Genomic DNA, 22861 nt, shown 5'->3' on the forward strand with positions numbered 1-22861 from the left:
AAAATGGTTAGGCTTTTGTATCTTGAGTATTCCATCTTTGTACTTTTCTAATTTTAAAAGTCCCACTTATTTTAAATATTAAAACGAGTAGTAACAGACATGGCTAGTGCTTTCTAAATTTTTTCTTGAGCTGTCTTCATTCTTACTTGCTTCTGTTTCCAGATTAACTTAGCCTTTTGATAATTTTACATAATATTATAATGGAGAAGTTTTTAATGTGAAGAAAATTAGGAAAATATATGAAATTTGATAATGAGTGACAATGAAGAGTACGGAATAATTACTTTGAAGGACTTGATTTGGCTGTCCTTAGACAAGTAAAATTACCCTAAACTCCCTTATTCCTTCTCCTTTAGGCTAGGCTTTTCCAGGTCCATATGTCCAAAATATGTACAAATATATTACATATATCCAAAGTAAGCAAAGTACCAGTGCAAAATGCACTGATCTCCACCTGATTTATTTATTTATGGCTGTGCTGGGTCTTTGTTGCTGTGCATGCGCTTCCTCTAGTTGCAGTGAGTGGGGGCTGCTCACTAGCTGAGGTGTGAGGGTTTCTTGTTGAGGTGACTTCTCTTGTTGCAGAGTACAGGCTGTAGGTGCACGGGCTGAGTTGTTCCACAGTATGTGGGGTCTTAGTTCCCTGACCAGGGATTGAACCTGTGTCCCCTGCATTGGCAGGCAGATTTTAACTAGTGGACCACCAGGGAAGTCCCAGTCTCCACCTGTTTTTGATTCACCACCCCCAAATTAAATTTTTTCTGGCCTACTCTTTTTATATGTGCTAATGTACTACTGCACAGATAAAGTGTGTATGTTTTAAACTTGCACAGAATTAAGAATTTTTGAAAGTTGAGATTAAAAAAATGAATGTTTTCTTAAAAGCTGTTTTGCTAAGTAAAGCAATATGTCATTCATCATGTCTGAAAATCTTCATTTAGCTTTTTCTGTAAAGTAACTTGTCTTAAAAATTAAGTTTAGTGTATTTGGATCCTGGGTTTTAATTTGCATTCGTAGCTATAAATACATAGATTTTAAGATCTGCAGGGAAGAAAGTCCTTATCTTGGTTTCTTACTGCTGCTGTAACAAATTACCACCAACTTGGTGGCTTAAAATAACACAAATTCGTTATCTTCCAGTTTTGTAGGTCCAAAGTCCAAAGTCAGTCTCACTGGGCTGTAGCCAGGTGGTTCCTCTGGAGACTGTGAAGAGATCATCTGTTCTCTTTTCTTTTTCAGCTTCTGGAGACTAGCGGTGTTTCCTGACACATGGCCCCTTCCTTCCATCTCTCCAGCCTCTTATTTCCATTGTCACATCTGCTACTATTCACAATCACTGTGACTTTTCCCAGGACACTTGTGATTGCTGCCTATGTAGTAAGCCACAGTAATCTTCGGTCATATCAATGAAGTCCCTTTTGCCATATATGGTAACACTTCAGGTTGCAAGGGTTTGGACACGGATATCCTTGGGGGAGAGGATGCAGTATTTGGGGGAGGGGATTCTCTAGTGACACAGTCACAGTATTACATTACAAAAATTTGTGTGTGTTTTTTTTTTTTAATATTCTTGTCAACTCATTAGGCATTTTGGTTAGTACATTTCCATCTTTGTGTGTCATTCAATCATGCAAATATGTCAGAAGGATTTATAATTTTTTATATTTTTGATGTATTGATTTGAAATTCACTGAAGGGTTTTGTTAGAAGTGTTTTTAAAAATAAAGGTTAAAAATAAAAAATTTCTAAAATTTTGAAAATAGGCAGGTATTAGTTTTTATTCTTAAATATTTTAAACTCAAGTCACATACTGATGGAAATATTTCCTAAAGGTTCTTTTTCAATGTGCTCTTCCTTCAGCATAAATTGCTTTCCAAAACAGTTGCTTTGTTACTTTCAAATGTTGTTAAAATGCTAGTTTTACTTCGAAGGAATTGTTAGCAAACTGTGAATAACCTCTGTAATCTTAGAAATAGCTAACAAATTTGAAACACTTGCCTTTTTGTAAAACAAATTTGTGACTCAGTTTTAAGTGGATGTTCCTTAATAGGTTAATAAAATCATTATACAGTCTCTATTTTAAAGGTCTTTAAAAAAAAAGATTCACTGCAGTGCTGGAATCTTACAGCAGATAAACTATAGTGTGCTGCAGAAGGCTGAGAGTGAATGAGTGAGGCCATGCCCGTCAACCCCCTTGTCATGTGGGATTCCCACTCTTTTCTCAGGCTTCCTCTATGCACGTCACCATCTGAAATGTGGGTCATCTGACATGAAGCCAGGGGAGTCTTCTGGTGTCAGTTCACATTCAGTATTAGTAAAACATAATTTGTAAGTGGAAATTTTAAATTAAAAAATTTAATAAAGCTTTCAGATGGATCGACCTTCGTAGCTCTGGGTTGTGTGCACTTGGCTTTGGAGCCCCCTGTGCTTTGCTGTACTGCAGCTGCTGCTTCTTCCTGTTTCTCTAGTCACCATTCAGAGGTTTGTCCACATTCAGCTTTCTCTTTCATTTCCTCTGAATGTCCCTGTGTTTTTGGCAGATAATCAGATACCTAACTTTCATATATGTGCATTTAGCTCTGATCCTATTTTGGGAGCTCTTGAAAGGCAGAAGTGGTTTGCGTTTCATTGTGTGTCTCATTGCAGTACTTTTGGCATATGGGAGTTATCAAGTAAGTGAATGAATTAACAGCAAATGCTCAATAAATGGTTCTTCATGGTATGTGTTCAGTTTTACATATTTTTGTTTCTTGGCCACGCTATGCAGCATGTAGTATCTTAGTTTCCTGACCAGGGATCGAACTCATGCCTCTTGCCTTGTAAGCACAGAATCTTAACCAGGGACCACCAGGGAAGTTGCAGGCTTTATATATGTTTTCTAAACATACCTTTGAAATATTTTTGTTCTAGTTATATATTGGCCTTACTGAAGCCCAGAGAGACTCAAAAACCTGCCCAACAGTGATGAAGCTTAGGGCCTGGAATATTTCTTTTAAATTTAACTCTTTTTTTTGTTTACATAGTATGTGTCTAAATATGAAAAACAATATGAGAAGGTATAAATGAAGAAGTCTTGTTCTTGGCTGTATTTCTGCTTATTTTCTCTCCTGGTTTACTTCTTATCAGTTCAGTTCAGTTCAGTTGCTCGGTCGTGTCCGACTCTTTGCAACCCCATGAATCACAGCATGCCAGGCCTCCCTGTCCATCACCAACTCCCAGAGTTCACTCAAACTCATGTCCATCGAGTCAGCGATACCATCCAGCCATCTCATCCTCTGTCATCTCCTCCTCCTGCCTCCAGTCCCTCCCAGCATCAGAGTCTTTTCCGGTGAGTCAGCTCTTCGCATGAGGTGGCCGAAGTATTGGAGTTTCACCTTTAACATCAGTCCTTCCAGTGAGCACCCAGTACTGATCTCCTTTAGAATGGACTCTTTGGATCTCCTTGCAGTCCAAGGGACACTCAAGAGTCTTCTCCAACACCACAGTTTAAACGCATCAATTCTTCGGCGCTCAGCTTTCTTCACAGTCCAACTGTCACATCCATACATGACCACAGGAAAAATCATAGCCTTGACTAGATAGACCTCTGTTGGCAAAGTAATGTCTCTGCTTTTGAATATGCTATCTAGGTTGGTCATAACTTTCCTTCCAAGGAGTAAGCGTCTTTTAATTTCATGGCTGCAGTCACCATCTGCAGTGATTTTGGAGCCCAAAGAAGTAAAGTCTGACACTGTTTGCCCATCTATTTCCAATGAAGTGATGGGACCAGATGCCATGAGTTTGCTCATCTCAGGTCTGTTGAGTCAGTGATGCTATGCAACCATCTCATCTTAGGTCACCCCCTTCTCTTACCCTCAATCTTTCCCAGTATCAGAGTCTCTTCCAATGAGTTGGCTGATTGCATCAGGTGGCCAAAGTGTTGGAACTTAAGCTTCAGCATCAATCTTTTGAATGAATCAGTCTTTTTCAGTGAATATTCAGGTTTGGCCCACTTTAGGATTGATTGATCTCCTTGCTGTCCAAGGGACTCTCCAATCTTCTCCAGCACCACAGTTCGAAAGCATCAGTTCTTGAACCCTCAGCCTTCTTTATAGTCCAACTCTCACATGTGTACGTAACTACTAGAAAAGCCATAGCTTTGACTCTAGGCACCTTTGTGGGCAAAGTGACGTCTCTGCTTTTTAATACGCTATCTAGATTTGTCATAGCTTTTCTTCCAAGGAGCAAATGTCTTTTAATTTCATGGCTGCAGTCACTGTCCACAGTGAGTTTGGAGCCCAAGAAATGAAGTCTGTCACTGTTCCCACTTTTTCCTCACCTATTTGCCATGAAGTGATGGGATGCCGTGAAGTGATGCCACGACTGTAGTTTTTTGAATGTTGAGTTTTAAGCTAGCCTTTTCACTCTCCTTTTTCACCTTCATCAAGAGGCTCTTTAATTCCTCTTCGCTCTCTGCCTTTAGCGTGGTGTCATCTGCATATCTGAGGTTATTGATATTTCTTCTGGCAGTTTTGATTCCAGCTTGTGCTTCATCCAGCCTGGCATTTCCGATGATGTACTCTGCATATATTTTCCATTATAAGTTATTACAAGATATTGACTACAGTTCCCTGTGTTATATAGTAAAAACCTTTGTTGCTTCTTGCATATCTGTTTTTTTTTCAGTTAGAAATTGAGCTTTCTATTTATACTAAGTCAAGCAAGTGGAATGAAAATGTCATAAATTTTTTAGCTATGCAAAAATTCATAAGTTTTCTAAATACATGTATTATATATAGTATGTGTGTATATATATATATATATATATATATATATTTGTGCCTGATAAAGAACATCAAAAGAGAAAAAAATGATGGAAGAAATTGGAAAACATAAACTGAATTAAACAGGAGCACTGAATATGAGATAGAAAAGTGAAACAACCTAGATAAAAGTAAAAGATCCTCATATAGTTCAGTTGTTTTTAAACATGACTGCTCATTGGAAACATATCTGGAGCTCTGGCAAAAAAAAAAAAAAGAATCCCTGGGCATTTGTAGTTTTTCAAAAAATTAATAGCCAGACAAAAAATAAAAGATAATTACAGTTGCAAGCCATACTGGGAACATGATTAACCTAGCAATATGAAATAATTCGGAGAAGGCAAAGGCACCCCACTCCAGTACTCTTGCTTGGAAAATCCCATGGACGGAGGAGCCTGGTAGGCTGCAGTCTGTGGGGTCGCTAAGAGTCGGACACGACTGAGCGACTTCACTTTGACTTTTCACTTTCATGCATTGGAGGAGGAAATGGCAACCCACTCCAGTATTCTTGCCTGAGAATCTCAGAGATGGGGTAGCCTGGTTGGCTGCCGTCTATGGGGTCGCACAGAGTTGGACACGACTGAAGTGACTTAGCAGTAGCAGTATGAAATAATTACATACAACATGGGGGCTCAAGCAGAGTGATGTGCTAAGTGGAAGTGCATACAGGCACGTGTTTTCATCTGCTCAGCTGGTCTGTGTCTTTTGGTTGGTGCATTTAATCCATTTACATTTAAAATAATTATTGATGTATATGATCCTATTACTGTTTTCTTAACTATTTGGGGTTTATTTTCTTTATGTAAAATTTTTCCTTTTCGTTTTCTGTCTAGAGAAGTTCTTTTTCATTTGTTGTAAAAGCTGGTTTGGTGGTGCTGAATTCTCTTAGCTTTTGCTTGTCTGAAAAGCCTTTGATTTCTCCATCAAATCTGAGAGAGAGTATTGCTGAGTAGAATATTCTTGGTTGTAGGTTCTTTCCTTTCATCACTTTAAATATATCCTGCCATTATTTCATTCTGACTTGTAGAGTTTCTGTTGAGAAATCAGCTGATAGCATGATGGGAGTTCCCTTGTATGTTGTCATTTTTCCCTTGTTGCTGTTAATAGTTTATCTTTAATTTTTGTCTGCTTGATCACTATGTGTCTCGGTGTGTTCCTCCTTGAATTTATCCTTCCTACTTCCTGAGTTTATCCTCTGTGCTTCCTGGACTTGTTGATTATTTCCTTTCCCACGTTAGGGAAGTTTTCAGCTATTATATCTTCATATATTTTCTCAAGTCCTTTCTCTCTTCTCCTTCTGGGAACCCTATAATGTGAATGTTCGTTTGTTTAATGTTGTCCCAAAGGTGTCTTAGGCTGTTTTCATTTCTTTTCATTCTTTTTTTGTATATTCTGTGGCAGTGATTTCCACCATTGTGTCCTCCAGGTCATTTATCCGTGCTTCTGCCTCAGTTGTTCTGCTGTGGATTCCGTCTAGTGTATTATTCACCTCTGTCTGTTCTTTGGTTCCTGCAGATCTTTGGTAAACATTTCTTCCTTCTTCTCAATCTTTGCCTCCATTCTTTTTCCAAGATCCTGAATCATCTTCAGTATCATTCTTCTGAATTCTTTTTCTGGAAGATTGCCTATCTCAACTTCATTTAGATGTTTTTCTGAGGTTTTATCTTGTCCCTTCATCTGGGAGTTACCTTTCTACTTTTTCATGATGGTTACCTTTCTGTAATGTGGTTTTGTTTTACTTGCTGTGGGATTGTGCTTCTGCTTGCTTCTTCTGTCTGGCCTCTGATGAAGGAGGCTAAGAGGCTTGTGTAAGCTTCCTGATGCTAGGGATTGGTGGTGGGAAAAAATGGGTCTTGGTCTGGTGGGCAGGGCCTTGCTGACTAAAGTCAGTCAGTCAGTTCAGTCACTCAGTCATGTCTGACTCTTTGCGACCCCATGGTCTGCAGCATGCCAGGCCTCCCTGTCCATCACCAACTCGTGGAGTTTACTCAAACTCATGCCCATTGAGTTGGTGATGCCATCCAACCATCTCATCCTCTGTCATCCCCTTCTCCTCCCGCCTTCGATCTTCCTTAACATTAGGGTCTTTTCCAGTGAGTCAGCTCTTTGCATCAGGTGGCCAAAGTATTGGAGTTTCAGATTGAGCATCAGTCCTTCCAATGAATATTCAGGACTGATTTCCTTCAGGATGGACTGGTTTGATCTCCTTACAGTCCAGGGGCCTCTCAAGAGTCTTCTCCAACACCACAGTTTAAAAGCATCACTTCTTTGGTGCTCAGCTTTCTTTATAGTCCAACTCTCACATCCATATATGACTATTGGAAAGACCATAGTTTTGACTAGTCGGACCTTTGTTGGCAAAGTAATATCTCTGATTTTTATATGCTGTCTAGGTTGGTCATAATTTTTCTTCCAAGGAGTAAGTGTCTTTTTATTTCATGGCTGCAGTCACCATCTTCAGTGCTGAGTAAAGCTTTACTCCAGTTATCTGCTGATGGGGGTAGGGTAGCGCTCCCTCCCTGGTAGTTGTTTGGCCTGAGGTGACCCAGCCGTGGGGTCTGTGAGCTCTATGGTCCAGTTAAGTGTGACCTCCAAGAGAGTTTACACCAAAGGGGACCTTCCCAGACAGCTGTTGCCAGTTCCCCTGTCCCTGTGGTGAGTCGCTGCTGACTCAGGCCTCCACAGGAGACTCTCCAGCATGAGCAGGTAGGTTTGGTTGAGTTTCTTGTGGAGTCACTGCTCCTTTCCTCTGAATCTTGGTGTACGCAAAGTTTTGTTTGTGTCTTTCAAGACTGGAGTCTGCTTCCCCTAGTCCTGTGAAAGTCTTAGAATCAAATCCTGCTGACTTTCAAGGTCAGATTCCCTGGGGATTCTCAGTCCCTTTGTTGGGTCCCCAGGCTGGGAAGCCTGATGTGGGGCTTCAAACCTTCACAACAGTGGGAGAACTTCTTTGCTATTAGTGTTCTCCAGTTTGTGGGTCACCCACCTGGTGAGTGTGGGATTTGATTTTATCCTGATTGTGCCCCTCCTACCGTCTCACTGTGGCTTCTTTGCCTTTGGACATGGGGTATCTTTTTTGGGTAGTTTCCAGAATCCTCCTGTTAATGGCTGTTGAACAGCTAGTTTTGATTTTGGTGTTCTCGCAGCAGATGAGCACACGTCCTTCTACTGTGCCATCTTGAGCTGGAAGTCCTCCTTTCCCAATTTTGTTCCATGTCCAGTTGTAACTGTTGCTTGTTGACCTGCCTACAGGTTTCTTAGGTAAGGTGGTCTGGTATTCCCATCTCTCTTAGAAATTTCCACAGTTTGTTGTGATTCACACAGTCAAAAGCTTTAGCATAGTCAATAAGCAGAAGTAGATGTTTTTTGGAATTCCCTTGCTTTTTCCATAATCCAACAGATGTTGGCAGTTTGAGCTCTGGTTTCTCTGCATTTTCTAAATCCAGCTTGTACATCTGGGAGTTCTTGGTACATGTACTGTTGAAGCCTAGCATGAAAGATTTTGAGCATTACCTTGCTAGCATGTGAATGAGCACAATTGTGCTGCAGTTTGAACATTCTTTGGCATTGCCTTTCTTCGGGATTAGAATGAAAACTGACCTTTTCCAGTCCTGTGGCCACTGCTGAGTTGTCCAAACTTGCTGACATATTGAGTGTGGCACTTTCACAGCATCATCTTTTAGGATTTGAAATAGCTCAGCTGAAATTAAATCACCTCCACAAATTATATCACCTCCACTAGCTTTGTTTGTCGAAATACTTCCTAAGGTGCGCTTGACTTCACATTCCAGAATGTCTGGCTCTAGGTGAGTAACCACACCATTGTGGTTTTCTGTGTCATTAAGACCTTTTTTATACAGTTCATGATGTACTCTGCACATAACCATTTGCATTTCCACCAGCAAAGAAGGAGAGTCCTGTTCTCCACATCCTCACCAGCATTTGGTCTCAACATATTTTTCTTAATAGTTTGTATTGGACATCTTTGCAGATCAGCACATTGCAAACACCTGCATTTTCTTTTTTAACATTTGTATAGTAGCATTGATATGCTGTAATTTAATCAGTCCTCTGTTGATGGGCCCTTGTTGTTCAGACACTCAGTTGTGTCCAACTCTTTGCGACCCCATGGACTGCAGCACGCCGGGCTTCCCTCTCCTTCACTATCTCCTGAGGTTTGCTCAGACTCAGGTCCATTGATGGCTACTTGAGTTGTTTCTAATATTTTCCTTTTAAAAGGATGCTGCAGGTAACTTTTCTGCTTTTCTATGTTGTAGTTCTTCTAGGGTGAATGCTCAGAATTGGATTTGCTAGATTAAGGGTTTCAGTGCATTTTTGTTGCCAAATTCCCTCCCAAGGAATCATATCAATTTGCATTGTTTACCATCGGTGTGTTAGAGGGCCTGTTTCCTGATAGCCTTACCAATTGAGTTGTCAAATAAGGATTTTTGCCAGTGTAATAGATGAGAAATATCTTAGTGGAAGTTGAGTATCTTTTCCTCCATTGATGGTCATTAGCATTTCTGTTTTTGTGATTTGTATGTTCCTGTTTTGGGGTCCTTTTCTTGTTAGCTTTTTGGAACTGTTTAAATGTTAGGAAGGTTAACTTTTTGTGATAAGAATTGCAAATATTTTTTCTCATTTTATTGTTTGATTTTATGTAGCTTCAAGTTTGAACTCAGTTCTGATTTTATAGTCCATTCTCTTCTTCACTATAATTGTACTGCTTCAAATAATTACACATTCTACACTCCTGAAAAGATTCATTTACTCTGTTATTTAATACACCTAGCATTTTAAAACCGTCTTCAAATAGCAATTTCTTCCTTCAATAGACACGACATCAGCGAGGAGATACACATCCTCTTACTTTAGAAGAAATTTTGGATGAAACGCAACATTTAGATATTGGACTCAAGCAGAAGCAATGGCTAATGAGTGAGGTAAGAATAGTCTTAAATTATTGTAAAAAAATTTTTTTACTGTAAGTACGGTTTTCATATGCTGAAATCTGATGTTTTTTCTTGAATTGGTATAGGTTTTTTTTTTAAACATACACATTTTGAGATTGATTTGTTTTTGTATATTCTGTGTATCTATTTTAAAATGTTGGAGACAGTAGCATTAAAGTTGTAAAGAAGTCAGTCACTACTAATTTTTAAGTTTTTACGGAATAATTGATGCTTATTTTGAATTGCTTAATTTGTAATGTATGTATTTGACAGATTGTATTGTTTCTATGTTTTGAGACATTTAAAGCTTGAAGTATTATAGGGAAAGCAAGATATTTTGTTAAGAAATATATTTGTCATACTGCTACTGCTATTATGAGTTGACAGTGATGTTACTGCCTCTGACAAGTCACTTGGAAAAATAACCACAAATGTTTTGTATATATACACACAACATTGGAAGAAAATGAATCTGAAAACAATCAGTGACTGTGTTGATTTGGAAATGAGTAGCACTTTAAAATAAAAATTGAGATATTTGTCTCTTTTCTGGCTAAGTATGAAATGATAATTCATTAAAGCAACTTTCTAAGACCAGTGCTGATTTTAAATGTAAACTTCTAAAATAGAATTCAGTTTATTTTACCAAGCAAGATAGTCTTAATTTTCATAATGTAAAATGAACTAGTTAGGCAGTATCATTGTGGCTCATATTAGTAATACACATTTTTGATGCTTTTCCTAATTTTGAAATTTCATGGATTACTGACATTAGGTAAAGGTTATTTTAATTACTGGTCCGTTCCCATTTCTTCTTTCTGTTTTTTTATCCTTTCATGGTCAGGCTGGCAGCTGTAGAAGAAAATAAAATGGTTGCTCTTTCTTGAAGAGCTTTCCTTCTTGTATTAGTTATACAACAGGACTGACTGGGAACATAATTATATTCAGAAATTTCTGTGTTCCTTCTCAGTTTCAGTCTCAACTGACATTTTGGTAATTTCGTATCTGCACTTCTCTGGTCCTTTTGAAGTCCTTCTACAGCTGCTAGTGCCTTTTGATACTGTGTAGACAGACTGATTTTTGATACGTTCATCCCAGGGGAATGTTTTTCACGTTATAATCCTGATATGTGATACTTTGAGGGTGGGTAGGCAGTGGCTATTGATGTTAATAGGTGTGTTTTTGATTCTCACCTCTTTTGTTTTCTGAAACAATATGGGTACATTTTCTTCAAAGCAGTTCTGATAAACTGGTTTTTTCTTATCCAGAGATTCTGTGTGAATAATAAAGTTTTTTTTTTTTAATAAAAAGTGAGCACAGTGCTGATCTCTGCCTGTTGTTTTAGCCTATTGATAGATAGCCTGTTGTTTAGATCTGTTGATATCCACAAGATACTTTTAATTTGCCTCTGTATTAGGTATTGTTGTTTTTTTAGTATTAGTAGAATTAAATAATGTATGTGTGGTATTTCCTTTTGTTAATATGTTGAAAATGTGTCACTGTTTCAGGCACTAGTCAATAATCCCAAAATTGAAGTAGTAGATGGAAAGTATGCCTTTAAGCCCAAGTACAACTTGAAAGATAAGAAGGCTCTGCTTAGGCTCTTGGATCAGCATGACCAGAGAGGCTTAGGAGGGATTCTTCTAGAAGACATCGAGGAAGGATTGCCCAATTCCCAGAAAGCTGTCAAGGTAACCCCTCTCTTCTTTCTACACCTTAATATAACTTGAATTGATACTGTCTTTTGGCTTTAAAAAACATCAAGACTTAAAAAAAAATTATTTTAAAACCATCTCCATCATCAGTTGAAGATGTGAAATTTGTGTTTTGTGCTACAGAACAGGACAGAGCATAGTCATTTTTGTGTAACTTTCACATCTTTCTCGTGTTATTGTATATAATTGATTCTTCAAAATGCGTCTGGAAAGATTTCCTCAATGGCATAAGTGTTTTTCTTTTAAGTTGTTAATGTTTGTATTCAAGGACTCCTTCAACAGCACTTGGGCACATTGCCAACCCGAGGGAACCAGAGGCTTTAAAACACAAAAGCACTGACTGATAACTTGGTTTTGCATTCTGAAACGGGCAGTCAGTAAATGTGATAGAGACTATATTTCTAGTTTGAATTTTCGACTCTCTTGGGAAGGCTGCTAGTCTCTGTTAGTCACAGTTGCTAATGACTGCTGCTAATCTGGAAGCTTTAAGTTCCTTTTTTTTTTTTTTTTTTTTTTTGCTACCCATGGAGAAAGCTTGCTTCTTTCTCTCCTCTTCTTGGTAGCTCAGTTACACGTGTTGGGTCTTTTTGGTATTGTCCCACTAGTGCCTTGGGGGGGAGGTGGGGGAGGTGTGTGCGTGTGTGTGTACACGCATACGTGTGTGCCTGCTTTTGGATTTTTTTTGTCCTATTGATCTGTTGTTAATTATACTGACTTTTCTTTTTTACTTTCAATTTGTTATTAAGCCGATTGGGTAAATTTTTTTTTTTTTACTAGTAAGGATGTTTTATCAGTGTTCACAATCAATAGCCAGACAAAAAAGATAATTACAGTTGCAAGCTATAATGGGAACATGATTAACCTAACAATATACAATAATTACATACAATTCGAGGGGTCGAGCAGAGTGGTAAGCGGAAGTGCATAAATGCACATGTTTTCATCCTCTGAGCCAGTCTGTGTCTTTTGCTTGGTGCATTAAATCCATTTACATTTAAGATAATTATTGATATGTATAATTTGTTTTGGCTTCCCTGGTGGCTCAGAGGTTAAAGCTTCTGCCTGCAGTGCTGGTTTGATCCTTGGGTTGGGAAGATCCCCTGGAGAAGGAAATGGCAACCCGCTCCAGTAGTCTTGCTTGGAGAATCCCATGGACGGAGGAGCCTGGTGGGCTACCGTCCATGGGGTCACAAAGAGTCGGACATGACTGAGTGACTTCATTTACTTACTTCACTTATGATTTGTTTTGGGTTTGTTTTTTTGTAGGTCTTTTCCTTTTCTTGTGTTTCCTGCCTACAGAAGTACCTTTGGCATTTGTTGTAAAGCTGGTTGGGTGGTGCTGAATTCTCTGAACTTTTGTTTGTCTAGAAAGCTTTTGATTGCTCCATCAAATCTGAAGGAGAATATTACTGGGTAGAGTATCTTGGTTTTAGATTCTTCTGTTTCATCACTTTAAATATATTGTGCCATTCCCTTCTGGCTTGTAGAGTTTCTGTTCAGAAATCAGCTGATGGACTGATGGGAATTCCCTTGTATGTTATTTGTCATTTTTCCCTTGTTGCTTTCAGTATTTTATCTTTGTCTTTTAATTTTTGTCGGCTTGATTACTGTGTGTCTCGATGTGTCTTGTGATTATCCTTCCTGGGATTTCTTGTGCTTCCTGGACTTGGTTGGTTGACTATTTCCTTTCCCATGTTAGGGAAATTTTCAGCTATTATCTCTTCATATATTTTCTCAGGTCCTTTCTCTCTCTCTTCTCCTTCTGGGCTCCCTATAATGCAAATGTTGATGCATTTATTGTTGTCCCAGAGGTGTCTTAGGCTGTCTTCATTTCTTTTCATTCTTTTTTTCTATATTCTGTTCTGTGGCAGTGATTTCCACCATTGTGTCCAGCAGGTCATTTATCCATGCTTCCGCCTCAGTTATTCTCCTGTGGATTCCTTCTAGGGCACTGTTATCTCTGCTTGTTCTTCAGTTCTTGTAGGTCTTTGGTAAACATTTCTTGCATCTTCTCCTTTGTTTTCCCTAGATCTTGGGTTATCTTCACTATCATTAATCTGAATTCTTTTTCTGGAAAGTTTCCCATCTCCATTTCATATAGTTGTTTTTCTGGGGTTTTATCTTGTCCCTTCATCTGGTAGGTACCTTTCTGCTTTTTCATGATGGTTCAGTTCAGTTCAGTCACTCAGTTGTGTCTGACTCTTTGCGACCCTATGAATCGTAGCACGCCAGGCTTCCCTGTCCATCACCAACTCCCAGAGTTCACTCAAATTCACGTTCATCAAGTCATGAATGCCATCCTGCCATCTCATCCTCTGTCATCCCCTTCTCCTTCTGCCCCCAATCCCTCCCAGCATCAGAGTCTTTTCCAGTGAGTCAACTCTTCACATGAGGTGGCCAAAGTACTGGAGTTTCAGCTTCAGCATCATTCCTTCCAAAGAACACCCAGGGCTGATCTCCTTCAGAATGGACTGGTTGGATCTTCTTGCAGTCCAAGGGACTCTCAAGAGTCTTCTCCAACACCACAGTTCAAAAGCATCAATTCTTCGGTGCTCAGCCTTCTTCACAGTCCAGCTTTCACATCCATACATGACTACTGGAAAAAGCCTTGACTAGATGGACCTTAGTTGGCAAAGTAATGTCTCTGCTAGGTTGGTCATAACTTTTCTTCCAAGGAGTAAGCGTCTTTTAATTTCATGGCTGCGGTCACCATCTGCAGTGATTTTGGAGCCCCCCAAAATAAAGTCTGACACTGTTTCTCCATCTATTTGCCATGGAGTGATGGGACCAGATGCCATGATCTTCGTTTTCTGAATGTTGAGCCTTTTTTTTTTTTTTTTTAAATTTTTTTTAATTTTTTTTTTTTAAGATTTAAAATGTTTTATTTTTTATTTTTTTTTAAATTTTAAAATCTTTAATTCTTACATGCATTCCCAAACATGATGAATGTTGAGCTTTAAGCCAACTTTTTCACTCTCTTCTTTGACTTTCATCAGGAGGCATTTTAGTTCCTCTTCACTTTCTGCCATAAGGGTGGTGTCATCTGCATATCTGAGGTTTCTCTCGGCAATCTTGATTCTAGCTTGTGCTTCTTCCAGCCCAGCGTTTTTCATAATGGTTAACTTTCTGTAATGTGGTTTTGTTTTACTTGCTATGGGATTGTGGTTCTGCTTGCTTTTTCTGTCTGGCCTATGATGAAGGAGGCTAAGAGGCTTGTGTAAGCTTTTTGATGGGAGAGTGGTGGTGGGGAAAACTGGGTCTTGCTCTGGTGGGGATGCCCTTGCTTACTCAAGCTTTAATCCAATTGTCCACTGATGAGTGGGTTTTCGCTCCCTCCCTGGTAGTTGTTTGGCCTGAGGCAACCCAGCCCCCAGCTCTATGGTAAGCTTAATGGCTACCTTCAGAAGGGTTTACACCGAGGAGGACCTTCCCAGCCTGCTGCTTCCAGTGTCCCGTCCCTGTGCGTGGTCCCTGCCGACCCACATCTCCCCAGGAGAGCCTCACCCCAGCAGGTGGTTTCGATTCAGTCTCCCGTGGAGTCGCTGCTCTTTTCCTCTGGGTCTTGGTGTGCGCGTGGTTTGGTTTGTGCCCTCGGTTTGGTTTGTGCCCTCCAAGACTGGAGTCTCTGTTCCCCCAGTGCTGTGGAAGTCTTGTAATCAAATCCCGCTGGCCTTCAAGGTCAGATTCCCTGGGGATTCCCAGTCCCGTTGTCGGGTCCCCAGGCTGGGAAACCTGACGTGGGGTTCCAGACCTTCACAACAGTGGGAGAACTTGTTTGGTATTACAGTTCTTACGGTTCTCCAGTCTGTGGGTCACTCACCTGGCGGGTATGGGATTTGATTTTATTGTGATTGTGCCCCTCCCACTGTCTTGCGGCTTCTTCTTTGTCTTTGGATGTGGGGTATCTTTTTTGGTAGTTTCCAGTGTCCTCCTGTCAGTGCTTGCTCAACAGCTAGTTGAGATTTTGGTGTTCTCTCAGGAGGAGGTGAGCGCACGTCCTTCGGCTCCCAGTTGGTAAATTCTTTATTTTATAAATTGTATTTTCAGTTGTAGGCTTTTCATTCTTTCTGAATGAAATGGTTTCTGTTTCTTTGCTGAGATACTCTTTTTTTTTTCTTTTTCCTGTTCATCACAAGCATATTTTCCATTACACCCTTGTGAATAATTTCTGTTGCTACTTTGAAAAAGTGCTTTAAAATCTTCTAATTTTAAGAGCTGGCTCATATTGGGGATGGTCTGCACTGAGACTTTGTTTCTTGAGTATGGTTCTTATTTTCCTGTTTCTTCAGATACCTAGTTTCTATTGAATTTTGAACATTCTGAATTACATGACTCAGGATTCCATGATAGTCCTCAAGAGTTTTTTTATTTTGTTTTTAAGTGGGCATATGTCTTGACTAGACTCAAACTTCAGACTTTCTCTTCTCTGTGGTAGGTACCATATGACACATCTGTTTTGTTCATTTAGCTCTTTTTTTCCTCTTTGGGTCTTTTTTGGAGCCACATCACACAGCTTATGGGATCTTAGGTCCCCAACCAGGGATCAAACCTGGGCCCTCACAATGGGAGTGCGGAGTCTCTAATTGCTGGACTGCCAGGGAATTGTTGTTGTTGTTTGCAGGAAGGAGGCTTCTGTTTGAAATACCTTGTCCAGAGACTATAGTAGTTGTCTTCAAGTGGGCTGGTCCCTTAGGAGCTACTTGGCCATTACCACATGAAGAACCCTTTTGAGATTTCAACTTAAATGTCTAAACTTATTATTTTGCAAATAATATGTGACAAGAGTTGCTAAATTGCGCTGTTATAGCATGTTGAAAGGTAGAAGTATCGAATCGTAGCTTACTGGTTGGGAATTCTGGGTGCATTTCCTGCTCCATTCTTTTCCTCCAGTTTGATAGGAGCTAGTATTGTTAGTCTTCAGTAGGCTTTTCATTACATTCTAAAGTAGAATGGTGATGTAAACTTACGATTGCTTATTTTGTTTTAAATAGTTCTGTGATGTAAAGTCACTTTGACATCCTGTTTTTAGTGGTTCTTTTCCTTAAGGAATTGAAGGGGGTCATGAAAAGTGGACAGTCTGTCATTTTCAGGCAGGATTATTTCTAAATTGTTAAAAACCCAAGTTTTTAAAAAAACCCACACTTAAAAAATGTGAAGATGTGTTCTAGCCTAAGTAATTTCTCAAGGGAGAAATTTGGCATAATTAGGTTAAATCCCTTCTGGGTTGTTTCCTTTTCTTCAGTTCTTGGCAGAGATAGAAGATAACTATTACTGTCATTTTGTTGACCATACAGTGCTTTGAAGAAATGTATAGTGCTAGCAAGGAACAAAAAGGAGTATGCAAAAGCAAGAAGAGAAGAGAATGAGAGAAAGCAGTGATTGTTCCAGATTATTCTTCTCTAATTAGCTGTGTTCTGGAGATTAATAATGAAATGAAATAATGAAACCAGTATGATTTTAAATAGGCCATTCTGCATTAGTGGTAGGATTTTAAATTTTAAGATGGTATATTGAATCAGCTACTCAGGTTTTTTTTTTTTCAATTAAAGATTGTTTTTAATCTTTTAATTTAAAAATGATCATAGTAAGTCTGGTTAAATTTGTTACCATACATAGTTATCAAAAAATTTATTTTGTAATAAGAACTTCTAAGATTTGCTCTTAACAGCTGTACATCCCCATGACTGACTGACTTGGTAACTGGAAGTTTGTACCTTTTGATCCCCTGCTTGTATTTTGCCCACCCCTTAACCTCTTGTTTCTCGCAACCACCAACCAGTCTATTTTCTGTATCTGTAAGCTTTTTTTTTTTTTTTTTTTTGAGGTTCCACATATAAGTGAGTTCATACAGTATTTTGTCTTTTTTATTCTGACCTGCTTGGCTTAGTGTAATGCCCTGGGAGTCCATTGCTTATATATAGCACATTTTCTCTATCCATTCATGCCTCAGTGGGCACTTGGCTGGTTTCCCTGTCTTGGCTGTTGTAAATAATGCTGCACTGAACAAGGTGGTGCATATCCCTTTTTAAGTTGGTAGTTTCACTTTCTTTGGATGAAAACACTCAAGAGTTAGCATTGCTGAATCATCTGGTAGTTTTATTTTCAGGTTTTTGAGGAACCCCCATACTGTTTTCCATGGTGGTTCACAGTTCCCACCAACAGTGCACAAGGGTTCCCTTTTCTCCATATCCTCTCCAAGACTCATCATTTTGTCTTTTTGACAATAGCCAGTTTGACAGGCATGAGGTGATAATCTTGAGGTTTTGATTTGCATTTTCCTGATGGTTAGTGATGTTAAGCATCTCTGCATTTACCTCTTGACCACCTGAGTGGTCTTCTTTGGAAAAATATCTGTTCAAATCCTCTGCCCATTTTCTAATTGAGTGGTTTTTTTTTTTTGGCTGTTAAGTTCCATCAGTTTATGTATTTGGGGGGTATTAACGCCTTATCAGATGTGTGATCTGCAAATGTTTTCTCTCATTGGTTAGGTTGCCTTTTCATTTTGTTGATGTTTCTTTTGCTGTGCAGAAACTTTTGAGTATGATGTCTCACTTGTTTATTTTTGCTTTTGTTGCCTTTGCTTTTAATGTTGAATCTGAAAAATTGCCAAAATGAATGTCACAGAGCTTATTGCCTGTGTTTTCTTCCAACATTCTTACGGTTTCAAGTCTTACATTCAGGTCTTTAATCCATTTAAAAATGATTTTTGCATATGGTATAAGATAGTGGTCCAATTTCATTCTTTTGAATGTGGCTGTCCCATTTTTGCAGAACCATTTATTGAAGAGACTGTCCTTTCCTTGTTGTGTAGTCTTGGCACTTTTGTTGTAAATTAATTCACCATAGATGCACAGGTTTATTTCTGGATTTTCTGTTCTGTCCCATTGATCTGCATGCTTGTTTTTATGTCCGTGCCATACTGTATCAGTAGTTTTCCTTTGTAATATTGGGGGTGCGATGCCTCCAGATTTGTTGTTCTTTCTCAAGATTGCTTTGGTTTGATAGGATCTTTTGTGATTCCAAATAAATTTTAGCACTGTTCTAGTTCTGTGAAAAATCCTGTTGAAATTTTAATAAGGATTGCATTGAATCTTGGTATTCATTTGGGTGGTAATAGATATTTTACCAGTATTAACCCTTCCAATTCATGAACACAGACTATCTCCATTGTTTGAATCTTCTTCAGTTTCTTTCATCATTGTCTTGTAATTTTCAATGTAGAGTTTGTTTATCTTGGTGAAATTTATTTCTAAGTACCTTACTCTTTTTGATGCAGTTGTAAGTGGGATTGTTAATTTCTTTCTGATAGTTGTTAATTTATAGAAACTCAAATTTTTTGTATATTGGTTTTGTATTGCAGCTTTACTGAATTCATTATTTTAATAGCTTTTTGGTGAAGTCTTTAGGGAGGTATATAAAATATAGTCTGTAAAAAGTGATATTTTACTTCTTTCCAATTTGTATGCCTTTTATTTCTTTTCCTTGTCTGACTGCTCTGATTAGGACTTCACAATACTCTGAATAAAAGTGGCAAGAGTAGGTTTCCTTGTCTTGCTCCTGATTTAGAGGCAGTGCTTTCAGCTTTCAACTGCTGATTTTGATGTAAACTGTGGGCTTGTCATATATGGCCTTCATTATGTTGAGATATGTTACCTTGGTATCCATAGTGTGGCGCATTATGGTCAGTGTATTTTGAATTTTGCCAAGTGCTTTTTCTGCGTCTACTGAAATGAGCACGTGACTTTTATCTTTCATTTTGTTAATGTGCTGTATCATGATTGATCTGCAGATACTGAGCCATCCTTGTATACTTGGAGTAAATTCGCTTGATTGTGGTGTGAGATTATTCTAATGTACTGTTGAATCTGGTGTGTTAATATTTTGTTGAGGATTTTTGCGTGTGTTCATCAGGGATGTTGGCCTGCAGTTTTCTTTTCTTGTTGCATATTTGTCTCGTTTTGGTATCAGGGTAGTGCTGGCCTCAGAATAAATTTGATGCATTGGTTCAGGTGTTTGGGAGAGTTTGAGAAGGATTGATAGTCTTCTTTGAATGTTTGGTAGAACTAATGCAGTTGTCCTGGACTTTTGATTGGAGATTTTTGATTACTTATTCTGTCTATTAATTATTGATTTGTTCAGAATTCCTATTTATGGTTCAGTCTTGATAGTTTATATGTTTGTAGAAATTTATTCATTTCCTCTAGGTTTTCCAATTTTGGCACATGTTCATACTAGTCTCCTATGATTTTTTGTATTCTGTAATATTGGTTGTAACATCTATTTCATTTGTGATTTTTAATTGGAGGGTAATTGCTTTACAGTATTGTGTTGGTTTCTGCCATATGTCAATATGAATCTCATTTCTGATTTAATGTATTTGAGTCTTCTTGTCTTTTTTTCTTGGTTAAGCTCAAGTTTTGTTTATTTTTTCAAAGAATCAGCTCATAGATTCATTAATCTTTTCTGTTTTTTTTAGTCTCTCTCAAATTTATTTCCATTCTAATCTTTGTTAGTTCCTTCCTTCTACTAACTTTGGGCTTCATTTATTCTTTTTCTAATTCCTTGAGGTGTAAGTTTAGGCTTTTTTGAGATTTTTCTGGTTTTTTAACAGGCATTTATAACTGAATTTCTTCTTGAGTTCAGTTCAGTTCAGTCGCTCAGTCGTGTCCGACTCTTTGCGACCCCATGAATTGCAGCACGCCAGCCCTCCCTGTCCATCACCACCTCCCAGAGTTCACTCAGACTTGCATCCATCGAGTCAGTGATACCATCCAGCCATCTCATCCTCTGTTGTCCCCTTCTCCTCCTGTCCCCAATCCCTCCCAGCATCAGAGTCTTTTCCAGTGAGTCAACTCTTCACATGAGGTGGCCAGAGTACTGGAGTTTCAGCTTCAGCATCATTCCCTCCAAAGAAATCCCAGGGCTGATCTCCTTCAGAATGGACTGGTTGGAGCTCCTTGCAGTCCAAGGGACTCTCAAGAGTCTTCTCCAACACCACAGTTCAAAAGCATCAATTCTTTGGCGCTCAGCCTTCTTCACACTCCAACTCTCACATCCATACATGACTACTGGAAAAACCATAGCCTTAGTCGGCAAAGTAATGTCTCTGCTTTTGAATCTGCTGTCTAGGTTGGTCATAACTTTTCTTCCATGGAGTAAGCCTCTTTTAATTTCATGGCTGCAGTCACCATCTGCAGTGATTTTGGAGCCCCAAAAAATAAAGTCTGACATTTTTTCCACTGTTTCTCCATCTATTTGCCATGGAGTGATGGGACCGGATGCCATGATCTTTGTTTTCTGAATGTTGAGCTTTAAGCCAACTTTTTCACTCTCCTCTTTCACTTTCATCAAGAGGCTTTTTAGTTCCTCTTCACTTTCTGCCATAAGTGTGGTGTCATCTGCATATCTGAGGTTATTGATATTTCTCCCGGCAATCTTGATTCCAGCTTGTGTTTCTTCCAGTCCAGCATTTCTCATGATGTACTCTGCGTAGAAGTTAAATAAGCAGGGTGACAGTATACAGCCTTGACGTACTCCTTTTCCTATTTGGAACCAGTCTGTTGTTCCATGTCCAGTTCTAATTGTTGCTTCCTGGCCTGCATACAGATAACCTCTCATAAGTTTTGGTACATTGTATTTCTATTTTCATTTTTTCAAGGTGTTTTTAACATTTCTTCTTTGACCCAGCAATTAGCAGCATACAGTAAGTCCCCTACATAGCAACTTTCAAGTAGTAAACTTTCAAGGAGGCAAATGTGTGTTTCCATGTCCAATCACATAAAGCACGGGTGAACTTATAGCAGGACCTCCATCTGCTATTGCTGACAATCCTGATTCCTACCTCCTCTCCTTCCTCCAGTCATTTAGCTCTTCTTGCCTGTTCACTTGATGCCAGCCCTGGTATGCCAGCTGTTGTACTCTACTACTATACTTTTCATGAAACTGTTCTGTAAGGTTTAAAATGTTTTGTTTGTTTTCTGTGTATTTTTTGTATGAAAGCTATTATAAATCTATTACAGTACAATACTGTATAACCTGTTGTGTTAGTTGGATATCTAGGCTAGCTTTGTTGGACTTAACAGACAAATTGGACTTAGGAATGTGCTCTCAGAACAGAACTTGTTCATATGTAGTGGACTTATTCTGTTGTTATTTGTGAATCCTCCAGCTTCTTATAATTGAGTTTTAGTTTTATATACTGTTGTGGTCAGAAAAGGTGCTAGATGTGATTTGTTAAGGCTTGTTTTGTGCCTTATCATATTAACTAGTCTGGAGAGTGTCACGTGGGTGCTTGAGAATAGTATATATTCTTTCTGTTGTCTTTGGATGGAATGCTCTTTATGTATCTGTTAAGTGCATATGGTTCACATGTTGATGCCTAAAGTGTTAGTCACTCAGGCATATCTGACTCTTTGAAACCCCATGGACTGTAGCCCGCCAGGCTCCTCTGTCCATGGAATTCTCCAGGCAAGAGTACTGGAGTGGGTAGCCATTCCCTTCTCCAAGGAATCTTCCTGACCCAGGAATCAAACCCAGGTCTCCCGAATCGCAGACAGATTTTTTACTGTCACTGCCAGGGAAGCCCTTGTTGATGCCTAAGGTTGAGATTATTCCTCTGTGATGTTGTCATCTAAAGACTTATAGTTTGAGAGTGTATTTCTGTGATGAATTTTACCATCATCATAGTCCAGAGTATTATCAGACTTTTTGCATTCTTGTTCTCATTAATTAATAATAATGAAATATGTTGATTTTCTTGTCCTCGCTAGAGCAGTGAGTGAAAATTTTAATTGTCAGTTGTGTTCAATCAAAGCTAAAAGACAACAAAAACTGCTCAAGTCCTTTATTTTTTTCTGTAAAGATGATGCAGTATTTTGGGCAATGCAGTAAGAAAACTGAAGGATGGCTATTTATCTCATAGCTACACACAGTTTAGATGATTTAATCATTCTTCCATTATCTTAGGGTTCTAGCTTTTCAAAGCATGACTGGAAATAACTGATGGATAATGATGAGTAAGTAAGTAACAAAATATTTCAAGGACAAGTAAGAATATTGAGATCCATGGTTTTCTTCCCACAGATTAATAAGAGCCCGCTATACCAAGTTGTAATTGTCAGATGGATTGACTTTTGTCCTAATATTTAAAACAGTTTTTCTTCTTTTTGAACCGTGAAGGATCTCTCAAAGTTTCAAAATATCAATCCTTAAAAGTCAAACTGCTCAAGAAAGAAACTTTAGAATTAAAATTTGGTCTAGTGGACCCTATTGGTATACTGAGAGTTAAAGAAGCTGGAACTCCTTTGTTGTTTAAGAAAAAATCTTAAGTGATGTAATTTGGAAAAATTTTTTTGGAATTTAATTTGGAAACTGAAAATTTTTTCTTTATCTT

General features: G+C 38.6%; 1 protein-coding gene across 5 annotated transcripts in view; it reads left to right on the top strand.

Moving 5' to 3' along the window:
* Nucleotides 1–22861, top strand: part of GTF2E2 (general transcription factor IIE subunit 2) — a 97396-nt gene that overhangs the window by 39503 nt on the left and 35032 nt on the right. For all 5 annotated transcript variants that reach the window (XM_013975423.2, XM_018041835.1, XM_018041834.1 and 2 more), the window contains 2 exons: nt 9638–9745; nt 11263–11445. In XM_013975423.2, the coding sequence (XP_013830877.1) occupies nt 9638–9745; nt 11263–11445 (291 nt within the window). The remainder of the gene's footprint in view (nt 1–9637; nt 9746–11262; nt 11446–22861) is intronic.

Source organism: Capra hircus, chromosome 27, assembly GCF_001704415.2.
Source record: "Capra hircus breed San Clemente chromosome 27, ASM170441v1, whole genome shotgun sequence".
In the NCBI taxonomy this organism is placed as follows: Eukaryota; Metazoa; Chordata; class Mammalia; order Artiodactyla; family Bovidae; genus Capra; species Capra hircus.